This window comes from Engraulis encrasicolus, chromosome 8 (assembly GCF_034702125.1).
Source record: "Engraulis encrasicolus isolate BLACKSEA-1 chromosome 8, IST_EnEncr_1.0, whole genome shotgun sequence".
NCBI classification, from domain to species: Eukaryota; Metazoa; Chordata; class Actinopteri; order Clupeiformes; family Engraulidae; genus Engraulis; species Engraulis encrasicolus.
In genome coordinates, this window is record NC_085864.1 from 15,615,572 (window position 1) to 15,629,021 (window position 13,450).

The 13,450-nt window shown below is 40.9% G+C and overlaps 1 protein-coding gene across 1 annotated transcript; it reads left to right on the forward strand.

Moving 5' to 3' along the window:
* The first annotated feature begins 10,470 nt into the window (after positions 1–10,470).
* On the forward strand, positions 10,471–12,631 carry LOC134453548 (mucosal pentraxin-like). The gene is made up of 2 exons (XM_063204335.1): positions 10,471–10,645; positions 11,034–12,631. Exons 1-2 carry the CDS (start codon positions 10,558–10,560, stop codon positions 11,663–11,665), a joined length of 720 nt encoding a protein of 239 aa, XP_063060405.1. The 5' UTR covers positions 10,471–10,557; the 3' UTR covers positions 11,666–12,631.
* Positions 12,632–13,450: the final 819 nt, after the last annotated feature.

The window sequence follows — 13,450 nt, forward strand, 5'->3', positions numbered from 1 at the left end:
CTGCCTTGTGGTAACCTGTGTGAGCCTGAGGAAGACGAGCCAGTAAAGTCGGGACCTCGGCGGCCACGAACACGACGGAGTCAACTTCCAGCTCCAGAGGAGAGCCGTGATTCAGATGACGATTCGTCGTGTGACAAGCCAGTGAAGCCGAGACCCCGCTGCTCACGAACCCGACAGAGTCAACCTCCAGCTCCAGAAGTGAGTTCTGACTCAGCGGATGATTCGGCGAGCTGCTCCTTCCAGCCATCCGCCACCCCTGAGAGACGCCTCAAGGTGCTTGATGTCGCTGCTGCAACCACCCAGCGCCCAGTCCTTGCTTCTGCTGCTGAAGGTCCTGGCCATCCTGCTGCAACCACCCAGCACCCAGTCCGTGCTTCTGCTGCTGAAGGTCCTGGCCATCCTGCTGCAACCACCCAGCGCCCAGTCCATGCTGCTGCTGCTGAAGGTCCTGGCCATCCTGCTGCAACCACCCAGCACCCAGTCCGTGCTTCTGCTGCTGAAGGTCCTGTCCATCCTGCTGCAACCACCCAGCGCCCAGCCCGTGCTGCTGCTGCTGAAGGTCCTGGCCATCCTGCTGCAACCACCCAGCGCCCAGTCCGTGCTTCTGCTGCTGAAGGTCCCGGCCATCCTGCTGCAACCACCCAGCACCCAGTCCTTGCTTCTGCTGCTGAAGGTCCTGGCCATCCTGCTGCAACCACCCAGCGCCCAGTCCATGCTGCTGCTGCTGAAGGTCCCGTCCATCCTGCTGCAACCACCCAGCGCCCAGTCCGTGCTTCTGCTGCTGAAGGTCCTGGCCATCCTGCTGCAACCACCCAACGCCCAGTCCGTGCTGCTGCTGCTGAAGGTCCTGGCCATCCTGCTGCCGTCAAGGATCCAGGCCCTCTTACTGCTGCTCTTTCCATTGACCATGGAGTGAAGCCTCAAACAACAGAGATCATTGAAACTGCATTACCAGAACATCACAATGCCATGGAAAACGAGCCTCGGGAGGAAGACCTGGAGAGAGAGTCGTTGAGAGTACCTGAACACAATGAAGTGGCAGATGACGCAACGCAAGATGTGCCAGATGATGACGTGCCTTCTGATGATCTTCCCAGGAGATCAGAGAGAATGCGGAGAGCTCCCAGCCGCCTTCAGTACTCCCACTTAGGAAACCCCCTGATCTTGTTTGCTCACAACCTTTTAGACAGTTTTAGTACAGCCCTAACCTCCTTTAACGAGTTAGATAATCACTCGCTCCTTAGAATCTAGCTTTTAGTGCAAAAGCCATTAGAACCCTTGAAGGGACTCAATGTAACTTTAAGGGGGGAGAGTGTAACTCGCAAAAGCTTTTAGAACCCTTGAAGGGACTCAAGGTAATTTAGGGGGGGAGCGTGTAACCCACCTCTGGTTTGTTACCAGACACACAGCATACACACACAGCATGCATACACAACAGTGCACAACACACACGCAGACATAGAGCTGCTCCAGCTGTGCAGCTCGCGGTCGGCCCGTTGCTAGGCGACCACTTTGTTTAACGACTTTCACTTCTCTTGATTCTTGACTGAGACCTCCACGCTTTTTGATTCTCTGAACTTTCATTAATTGATCTTTCATCTTTCACACTTTCACCTTCTTTCAATTTCCCACACTTCTTTTACTATCTACCGCTATCAACTTTTCCCTTCGGACCTTTTCTCTATTTTTGGATTTGAAGACTTTTGATTTCAACCGCGAAACTCCGGTGAGTTGTTATTAGCATTTCGCTAATAACATTTAGCCATTTCTAAAAACCAATCGGAGCTTTTAGACTGTTATGTAATGAATGACACGTTGTTTCCATATTTATAAGATACTGATATCGTATTGTATTATTTAGGAAGATAACTGTAAGTAGCACTTCTATTATTTTGTGAATAGAAGACGATAAAAATACAGTAATGTTGATAGGATTTGTATTATAACTTTGCTGTATCCCTAGTAATTGACTGTGATATTCAAAGGTAATTCGAGAGATATGAACCCCTAAGTCTCTTGTGGCGATATATTTTGTTGTATTTTTGTATCTTTTATGTAATTCATATATGAATCAGTTAAACGGACATTGAAATGAAATCCTCGCGACCAGCGAGGAATTGTTGAATGGTTTCTAGAATGGGCTCGTGTTAGCTGCGGCCCATATGATGTTGCCATTAGCATCAGTTATTGTATGATGAAGACTGATTATTAATTTTATCACTGCTGTATGCAGATTGTTTTTTTAAGTACGCTTTGAACCCTCAACCCTGATTGAACCCTGAACCTGATGGCGAGCCTACCCTGTGAACGACGTCCCTGACCCGCGACCAAACCCTTGAAGACTGGACCCCCTGCCTTTCCCCAGATAAGCGTCACATACATTGATACAAATACACTCGACACTCCCTCGGACTATTTCCCTCCTTTTATTTTATTTATTTTCCCTTCCACGGACATTACAAGTTTCCTTTTTTAATCTTCATGGACATTGGCCATTTTATTATTTTACAGAGCTCTGGTTTTATTTATTTATTTTCACTATTTATTATTTTATTGTTTTGGGTACTTTAATACAGCTACAAGCTGAATACTTGAACGTAACTCCCTCATTATTGATTAATAAATACTGTAATTGTTTCTTGTATATCGACTGTTGTTTGTCAGATCATTTGCTTCTCCAGTAGCGAACCTATAGTCTCTAGGCCCAAGGATATTTCCTCTCCCGTTCCTCTCCTTCTAACTCCCTCCTGTAGAATAATACTTATAATTCTTGTAACCCATTATAGTAGTGGTGTAGTGGGGTTACATTATTATTTCTCCTTTATTTTACTAGGGTAGTCACATTGTGGCAGTTGCCTCTTTCCCAAGTGGGTCCTAGTTCAGCAGACACTCTTTGGAGGAAATTCCTACTGCTGAACATGAAACCAAAGAGGGTAGAGTAATAAAGAGGATTCAAACCACGCCCATGCAAAAGAGTGTGCTCAAGTTGGGTCTCCTAAGGGGGCGTTGTCCCCTCCTTCTTCTTCTCTTTTTGAGATGTTTGCACAAGAAGTGTGTTACTGCTATCTACAGTCCTAGGGGTTTATTCTGAACCTCAACACTCCAAAGGTCTCCTAACTGAAGGTCTTGTGGTAAATATTTTTATTCTTATATGATTCATATGCAGATTATTATATGTACATGTCTATGCAGGAATATTGAGATATGTGTATATGACTGTATGTATATGTCTGTGACTGTATCTATATAGTTCCAGTTGTGTTAAAGGCTGTCTGTGGGTTGAGGTGTGAGTGAGCTAATTAGCATCTGTAAAGGGCCAAGGAGCTGGGTGTGCCCAGAGTATAAAGATGCTGGGAGCACACAGGCCTGGGCGCATCCCAACTAGGTAGATCAGCAAGACTGGTGTATCATTAGGATGTTGTCCTGTTCCAAATTTCAATGGAGCAGTATAAATAAAGATATCTGCAGAAAACTCACCGGACCGAAAGTGCTTGTCTGACAGTAATAGAAAAGAACCCCACATTTAATGGTGTCAGAAGTGGGATGATGATGGAGCTGCAGACAGGGGAAAGATGGACTATTCCAGGAAGGACAACATCTCAAAAAACTTGGCCAAGTAAGAAGTGGAAGGAACCTACTGGAAGAAGTTCATCAAAGACCTGCCGACGGCAAAAGTTGGACTGCACTCTGGGCCCGGTGAGTAGATTCCAATAACGTTAATTATTTCAAATAATTGTATTATGTTAGCTAAGGAAGTGGGAAGTTAAGCTGAAATGTACAGTTGTTTGAAATGATGAGGTTGGGGACGATAAAGAAACCAAAAATGGATGATCCAGCATATTACCGAGAATGAGGGGGTGTTTGAGTTATACAAATGGCGGGCACTGCACACTTTTATGTGGCCTATTAGAAGCGGTGTACAATATGAACGGCGTATGTGGTAGGTGGTCGATTTCAAGGTCTTAGGCTGGACAGGCTCATATTTGGATATGATTTGGACGATCAGCAAATTTAGATGCTCAAAATATTGTTCTTTCGGTGAGGGAGAGTTGCGTAAACTAGGGTAGCACACTGCACACTGAAATATGTGGCCTTAAAAGCAGTGTTTAAATTCTGAAGGGCATTTATGCGAGAGGTGGTCGATCCCAAAGACGTATGATGGGCAGTCGTATTTTTGTGAGAATCGGCCAAATGGAGCGCTGAGTGATGAATGGATGATCTTATGTAAGGATGTTATCGAAGGGTGTGTGGCGAATGACAAGGTGGCTAGATCATGTATTTTATGACCAGAAGCTATGATTTATGAACGAGGTTTGAATTGGTAGAAGGACCTTCATAATATCTTGGATGTAAGACAGGCACAGTTCATTACGAGAGATCTCGGTGTGTATGAGTGTAGGCCTACTATGTGTGTGTGTGTGGTATTACTCAAGGAGAAGAGGAAAGAATTGTATGGACAAATTTAAATACTAGGTGAAGATGTTTAGCTTTTTCCCCGTCGGAAGATGACAAATAATTTCAATTATGGATCAACCTCTGGTATAATTTTAATAGTGGAAGTTAATAATTTTTGCTGTATGTGAATTTGGGCAAAGAAAGAGAGAGAGATAGAGAGAGAGTATGTCAGTGCTATTGTGTGTGTGTGTGTGTGTGGATCCACAAAAAGAATGTATGTGTGTGTGTAATTTTGTGTTGCTCTGTATATGGTGTGATATCAGAGAGAGAGAGACAGAAAAAGAAAAAGAGAAAGAAAGAAGAAAGAGAAATAAAAAAGAGAGAAAACATTGATTGGCTTGTAGGTAATGATTGGATTGAAAGATGAGAAGAAAGTATATAGAATTAAAAGGTTTTTGAAAGTGTGACAAGATGGAAAGAATTATTTCTTTTGGATGGAGATATCTAGTGTAGAAGGAATAGGTCAGGTAGGGATAACAAGCAAAGGGCTGAGAGGCCATATAGACTGTGTTGGCTGGAATTATTTCAGTGTATAATATACATGGCAAGATAGGAAGATAGCCTACTTTGAAACTTGGAATAATAATGGAAGAAGGAATAAAGAGGAGCACAAGGTAACTAAAGAGTGGAAGCTAACAGAGTGACGACATGACGAGTAAATTGGTTGGTGGTTGCGGCTGTATATGATCTGTTCAATAAGCTTTGACTGGGTTGAATGTGAAATCATATAGGCTAGCAGGAAGTGTGGAAGTCAGAATGGCTATGCAGAAATTTGAATTGGGGTGAAAATGCATGCAGTGTGAACTGATAAGGTATTTTAACATCATACGAGGAGAAAAAGTACATTTCTGTGGATGTGTGTTACTCTGTTTGGCCACTAGGGGTTAATTACCATGGCAATGGGGAGAGAGATGGAAGCTGAAGTGACTGAGCTGGAAGCCGGAACTAGCTTTTTAATTTACATTTGAGAAGAGCGGAATGGAATGGAATATTCCTTGTGGGAAAAATAAAATAAAATATAGTTAAAAAAAAAAAAAAAAAGAGAAACATATGGGCAAGAAAATAAAGGTTTAAGAGATTCACTGAACAGAGAGTTAGTGCTTGGTTTGGGTGAGAGAGATCTGTTTCTGCCCCAGCATGGAAGAGGTTTGTGAGTGTCTTTATAGATGTAAATGGAGTGTGTCAAGGAAAGGTGCCGAGGAGGCTGGAAGGAAAACATTAACATGTCTGATCTTAAAGAAATAAAGAAAGCCATGGATGTTAATGTGCTGGCAACTGGAAGTTGAGAATACTTAACATATATTTGCAATGCATTGATGACCAGGGGGTGAGGAATGGTTGATAGCCTATAAGGGGTGGATACCCAGTGTGATTGGAAAAGCTGTGGGGCACTCCCAGACTGGCTGGGCCCTGTGGGCAATTGTGTTATCATTGGTTTGAAGTGGTTCTTTAAAGTTGGCTGATAAACACTTGAAAGGAAGAAGGGACTGAAAGAGCTCAAAGTTAACAAACAATTCAGCATGGAGTGAATGAAGAAGACAGGAAGGTCTTAGCTTAAATTGGATTATGATAATGGGCTGCGATGAACAAAGGGTGAAGGTGTTTGTCTGCTGAGAGGAGAGAGAAAGGGCGAACTTCAAGGCTATGGGCAAATGCACCAGTGTAGACAAAGGTAGGGCCTAATTGACAGAGTCAGCATTTCTTGGCAAGGAGAAAAGATCAAATAGGCTAGTGACACATTGGTAATGGGCGTAGCAGCAATTGGTGGATTTAAGGTGAGAGAACATTTTGAAGTGATAAAGCAAAATACTATAGAGTTTTATGGGTAGCATAGAGGTGCATTAGGCAGCACAAATTCAGGATACAATGCTCAAAATTCAAAGTACTTATTGTCTAATAGGTTAACATGTTAGATAATGGTCTGAGATAAGAAGCTTGTATGTATGAGAGTGGGTCAAATGCAAAGAGTGAAAGAGTGAGAATGACTGGGGTGTGTCAGCAGAGAGAGATGGATATTTCTGGGTATGGTTGTATTAGATATGCCAAGTTTAAAGATATCAGGAACTACAGAGGAGTGTAATGGCATTGGGACATCAATCAATAGCATAGAAATTGTATGGAGAGAATGTGTGGAATAGGTGGCTGAGAAATTTGGTTTACACAATGGTATGCAAATATGAAAGTGAGGGAGATTTGAATGTATGAAGTACAATTTTAATTGCTCAATGGAGTATTTGGAATTACCGGATATTTATCTGGAAGAGTGGAGAGATTGGTGAGAGGGAATTGACATTTTAGCTAAGAGCAGGAGCCTTCACCCAGGGAAGAGGGGTTTGCATTTGAATACTGAATGGCCACAGTATTGATTGAAAACCCTGATTAACTGGAAGAAGTCACAGAAGTGGGGTGAAGTGGGGCTCCAGCAGGAGGTGAAACCAGTTTGAACTAATAAATTATGCAAGCAGACAGAAGGGGCAGGGAAAAGGTCCTGCATTGGCATGTAAATGGTTAATCTGGCAGAGGTGTGGAATGAGAGGTCCACAAGGTGAACAAAACTTGCAAAGGGAATAGTTGATCTGATATAATTGGTGAAAAATTAAAATAAAAATCTGAACGGTGCAAGAAACTTTGGCAACTTCAAAAAGGAAGCAAATTTGATTGGGGAGATATGGTAGTGAACGAAAGGAAAACATTTTTTGAAAATACAGGGGTGTGTTTGCAAAAGAAAAGGGGTTGGAATCATTTCAATGGAATCAATTCAAGCAAGCAATGACTGACTGGACGAGACCGACTGACAGAGTAAATGGGGTTTGAAATCATTTGTAAGCAGCAGTTGGAAACGCCCTAGTGCATGTCATTTTTTGCAGGAAGCTATGAAAATATCTAACACAATCTAACCCCAACTAACATCTTAATTAACAAAAGGTAATGTTTCCCCACTGAAACTAACAATGGGTCTGTTTCCAACCGCTGAAATAGGAATCATATGAACCGTATTCCAGTGAGAAGGCTGGAGAATTGGGAGTTACAAATGTAGTTTTCACAATTGTAGCTTAGGCTACAAAAGTGAAAAAGGGGGGTGCATAGGTTGATTAAACATGGAAAGAAAAGAAGATTTGATTAAACATGGAAAGAAAAAATAGAAGATTAGAAAATTGGCAAAGAAAAGTGGAAAATTGACAGGATTTAGAGAAAAAAAATTGAAGAAATTTGACATTTATAGTTGAAAGAGGTTTTCATATTTCATGAGGTAAGTTAAAGGAGAGATTTAAGAAAATTGCTATAGAATTTGACAAGAGAATAGAGAACAAATTGTTTAGATTGATGATAAAAGTGAGTAGATGAGACAGAAATTAAAAGTGGTTAGAGATTGAAGTGTGTGATTAATTGGAGTGTACTAGTTAGATTGTGTATGTCTGAGTTTTGCTAATGAATGAGAGTGTGAAATTGAGATAGTCTATCCAAAGAATTGATACTGCGCTCGCTGTTTGTGTCTTCACAGATGGCCAGTGGCTTACAACGGAGGAGACGATGGGGCTTAGAGGAGACAGTCGTCAGCCAACAATGAGGATGGGAGCCAGCTGAGAAGGAACCAGAGGGTGTGGCCACCAGACCAGGAGGCCAGTACAACAGGAGACAGGAGACCACAACAGGACAACAGTCTACCCGTGGGCTGAATCGGGGGTTCAAGTCAACAAAGGAAGAAATTTCACACCTGAGGCAAAACTAGGAGGGATTCAAAGTGAATTAACAAACCATCAAATAGACTGGGCACATCTACTGTCGAAATGGGGGAGCTGTTTTCGATGTGTAGCCGAAGGAAGAAAAGGCATCAGACAATGCATACATTTCAAAGGACTTCAGAAATCTTTAACACATGAAAGCAACCGAAGCACAACACTTTGGTACACAAATATTCAACCCCGAAAGGAGCTAAGACAGGATTAACGGTCATTAACACTTTGATGATAAAAGACACAACAAGTAACAGCAAGCCAAATTGCATACATCACAGAGAACAATAGACTCTGGGATACTGAGCCATTGAGGATGAAGCAGTGACAGAAAGCAAGAACATGGACATACAGTATCAGTGAATGAAATTGAATAACTGTGTTTGAACTTTGAATGAGCAGAATGAATCAGTTAGGAATGTCATGATGAGAAAGTTGAATAAGTTCTGACACAGAGCTAGACGAGGTGCCATATCATTCACAGTTAATGTACAGAATGTCAGATTCGTGCCACTTACACAACTTGATTATTTAACAACGAATCATATAACAACAGAATAATTCATTAGAGGTCAAATCACGGAAATAGCTGAGTGGAAACAGTGTGATATTTCATATTCATTGATAGGATGACAAAGTGTGTGCAATGTATTTGTGAAATGATATGATTGGATATTCCTGGTAGTCTGAAGACAGTAAATTGATAAGCAAATAGCGAAGAAACATATAACTAATCAATATTTAGTGTAACTCAATACAATGTAGAATGGTCAACAGAATCATGGGTTAATCACAGATACATAAACCATAATGTAATGTGTAACACTGTAACACGGTTAAAGGGTTGCAGATGTACTCCGTTAAAATTTTAATGCAGAATGGTTACAAATTCATGTTAAATCAATTCTTAACTGAACATGCAGGGCTGTCATATTGAAATGAAGCCATCGTTGGAATTTTCCCTTCACGTCTTGTTTTTCCCTTAAATTGGCAGACTTGGGTTTTTGCAAGATGAAGATCAAGGTTTTCGCCAACGATTTAAGAAATGTGAAGATTTAAGAATTGAAATTTGAAGATTGAATATTGAAGGCATATAAGATAAAAAATGTAACCCTTGTGAGTCTTTTTGAGACTCAAAATGGGGGATTATGTGGTAAATATTTTTATCTTATATGATTCATATGCAGATTATTATATGTACATGTCTATGCAGGAATATTGAGATATGTGTATATGACTGTATGTATATGTCTGTGATATGTGTATGTGTATATGTCTGTGTCAGAGTTCCAGTTGTGTTAAAGGCTGTCTGTGGGTTGAGGTGTGAGTGACCTAATTAACATCTGTAAAGGGCCAAGGAGCTGGGTGTGCCCAGAGTATAAAGATGCTGGGAGCACACAGGCCTGGGTGCATCCTGCCTAGGTAGATCAGCAAGCATGTTCTATCAATAGGATGTTGCCCTGTTCCAAATTTCTTTGGAGCAGTATGAATAAAGAATATCTGCAGAAACTCACCGAACCCAAAGTGCTTGTCTGACAGTAATAGAAAAGAACCCCACAGTCTCCTACAGGGGCGTTCACCCACCATCACATGGATACCGGAAAATAACTAGAATGAACTAGAATCTAGAACTAGAATCGTAACATCAGAAGGTTGTAAGTTCAAATCACACCCTTACCTCTTCTTATCATCCTCCATGGCAGAGGTGCCCTTGAGCAATACACCTCACTCCACATTGCTCCAGGGGCTTTAACCAATATGTACACAATAACTATAAGCTGTTATACATAAGGGTTAGCTTAGTGTAATGTTATGTAATGTAATGTAATGGAGCAGACAATCACAGTCTTTCATGTGTGTGCTACTGCTTGCCAACCGCCTCATGCCCCCTTAAAGATACTTTTCGTAATATTCAAACCTGAGTTCAGGGCAGAAAAACAACAACAACAACAACAACAACAACGATAATTCTGTACCTGAAATGACCAAAGTGACCAAGGGCCAATCTTTTAAACATAAAGGGTCTATGTTTAAAAAATTTCTCATCTGAAATATTGCCTATATGACCACAATAACATCCAAGCACACAGCCATAGCCACACCCACATGTGGAAATTCATAGTGCTGCCAGGATTAATACAATAGGCCTACTTGTGTTAAGTGGCTTGGCAATTGAGGACCAGCAATGAAAACAACCCTGCAATATTGAATTCCATGAACAGGCCAAGGCATGCAGGGTAGCAGATAACATTTTGAAACGCTAGCCAATAATGAGTGAATACTCAGCTAGTCCTCCAGGGAACCTCAGTTTCACTGAAATCCGAACAGGAAAAAGATTCAAGACACATTGACAGAAGGTCTCTATCACATGTTTGCTACCATGAAAACCAAAGTAGCATATAATGTCCTTATATTGTTACTTGTATATTTCACAAAATCTTCAGCTGAGAAAAAAGGTAAGACACATATTATTTCTGCATACAGTATGTATAGGCTATTGCACTCTTCTTCACCATTCTTCTCCCATTACTTATTTGTACATAAGCTGCATGGAACTATAGCACACCTTATCTATATACATACTACTCTGTTACTAGTGTATCCCCACTTACCTGCACTAGCTGTGTATCTGCATTCAATCTTTAAACACTGCTGTGCATCCAGCATTTAATCTGCATCATATTGCACGTCTGCTATTTGCACTTCTGTGGAGCTAAACATTGCCTTTCCCTGTACAACAGTAATGACAAAAAAGTTGATCTAATGTAAAAACACTGCATCAGATATGACATTTAAAATGACTAACTGCCACTGTGTTGTTTCACTGCCAACTTGATTCCACAGATCTCACTGGAAAGATGTTCACTTTTCCTGTGGAGTCTAATACTGCTCATGTCGTTCTGGTACCACCAACCCAAATCAGGACCCTAACCGCTGTGACTGTCTGTCTGCGTTTCTTCTCTGATCTAACCAGTAGAGCTCAGCCCCTCTTCTCTTTAGCAACCCGGGCAAATTCAGATAACGCATTCCTCATCTTCAAAGAAACCAAAAAGAACTACAACATATGGGTGAATGGCATTTATGTGACATTCAAGGCAATGGAGGACATTCCAAACCAGTGGAATTCTGCCTGTGCTACTTGGGATTCCAAGACAGGCCTCGCACAGCTTTGGGTCAACGGCAAACCAAGCGCAAGAAAAGGGCTGTCTCGAGGAGGCACCATCTCGCAAGAAGTCAGTATTGTCCTGGGTCAAGATCAGGACAGTTTCGGAGGGGGATTTGATACATCCTCGTCTTTTCTGGGAATGCTCACAGATGTTCACATGTGGGATTCAGTTATTTCTTATTCTGAGCTCGCTTCGTACATGAACCGCATTCCACTGACACACAATGGAACTGTGATCAACTGGAATTCACTGGAATTCACCTATAATGGCTATGTCATTGCAGAGGACCAGATGAGTGGTATGATTTGAAAAAAGTAAGTTTGTAAAAGCTAGAGTCAGCTCTGTCTGTCTGCCAATCAGAGTTCAGTTGAGGGACCAGCTCAGAAGTGGGGTATGAAATTCTTGTAACATACTTTGAAACACTTGTAAGGTTGGTTTTCGGATGGATGGAGCACACAGTTACATTTGACTACAGACTACTTTTTTTTAAAAAGCCTGAAAACTTCCAAAGTAGGCCTTGATATAATCTCAATAATGTTCAAACACTTGGTTTTACTTTTAGCTTTGTATCGGACAAAACGTTACACTGTTGCAAGTAGATACTGTATTTTCTTTATTTTAAAAATGAAATATTCAAGCAAAAATAATTATAATCTGTAGCGAAGAATTTGTTTCATTTTACTGTTATTCTCTGTTCCTTTTTCTAAGTTTTCACCAGAGACTTATGACATCTGTAGTAGGACACATCTTCAAGGTTGCCTCGAAAAAGAATCATATGGCGTGGTGCCTCTTCACTTAACTTTGTGACCTGTGTCACGGGACTTCACCTATAACTTAATGGCTATATTATTGTAGAGGACCAAGTGAGTGGTATGATTTGGGAAAAAAGTATGTTTGGGAGTTTGAGTTTGAGGATTTTTTTTATACAGAATACTTGTATTGTGTATTGAATATACAATTGACAGATACATTTTTTTGAACAAAATGGGTATCATTTTTGATTTGGGTAATTAACTGTTGATTGCACCATAGTGTGCATTTAGTTATGAATCATCTGTCTGTAACACATTACTGAACATGAATCTTGGTGAAGTTTTGTGACCAAGATCACTTGTGGGAAATGCTATTTAAAATGATTTTTTACATATACAGTATTGTCTTATACTGTATGGTTTTACATCTGAACTCTTCAATTCATAGATTAAAGCAATGACTTTTATCAACATCCAACACTTGATATGTCATGTTAATCCAAATATTATGCAGTTGTGCATTAAAGACCATATATTCACCTTGCGGTGCGTTTTTGTTGCCACACCATTAACCACTTGTTGCCGGGCAATGACAGGCAATGGCCACGTTTAACATGTTTTTCATTTACATTGAACTTTCATTTAACCCTGAATTGTGAAGTGTTTACATGACGTTTTCAAAACAGAATTAAGCTTTATTCAGAATTAAATTGGTTAAATTGAATTCTGAAATAAAAGTCTCATGTAAACGAGGTCATTGTAGGCTTCATCCTGTGTATGGGTTAGGATCCCCAGAGAAGTGGCAAACATGTTGCTCAGAAACCAAATTTGATTTTAATTGACTGTCATCAAAATGACAAGGACCAATTTGCAATACATTAATAAAGGCGCTGTGTAATGTCATAGGCAGTAATAGAAGTAAAGTCTTTTCAACAACTATTAGAGCTCACATGGACACACCCACCCATTTGGGCCCTGTGTGTCTGTGTGCCAAATGCACGCCCTGTGTGTCTCTGTGCCAAATGCCCGCCTAGACTAGACACTCTTTGGAGGACATTCCTACTGCTGAGAGTGAAAATCAAATGTTGAACTTGACCAGAGAGAATAGGACAGGAAAAGTAGAATGTAGATGGGCACTAACTTTCATCGAACATCTTGATTCATTGATTCATTTTGCTTTTAAATGAGGTAATTCTCTGTTATTTAATATTGTATGCAAGCAAATTATACTAAATGTAACCTGCAGCCCTGTGTGTGCTGTTGAACTGGCCTACTATTTAGCCTGGCACACTGCTTAGCTTGCCGGTTGTCTCCTCTGTCCTCCAAATCCCTTCTCTCTTTT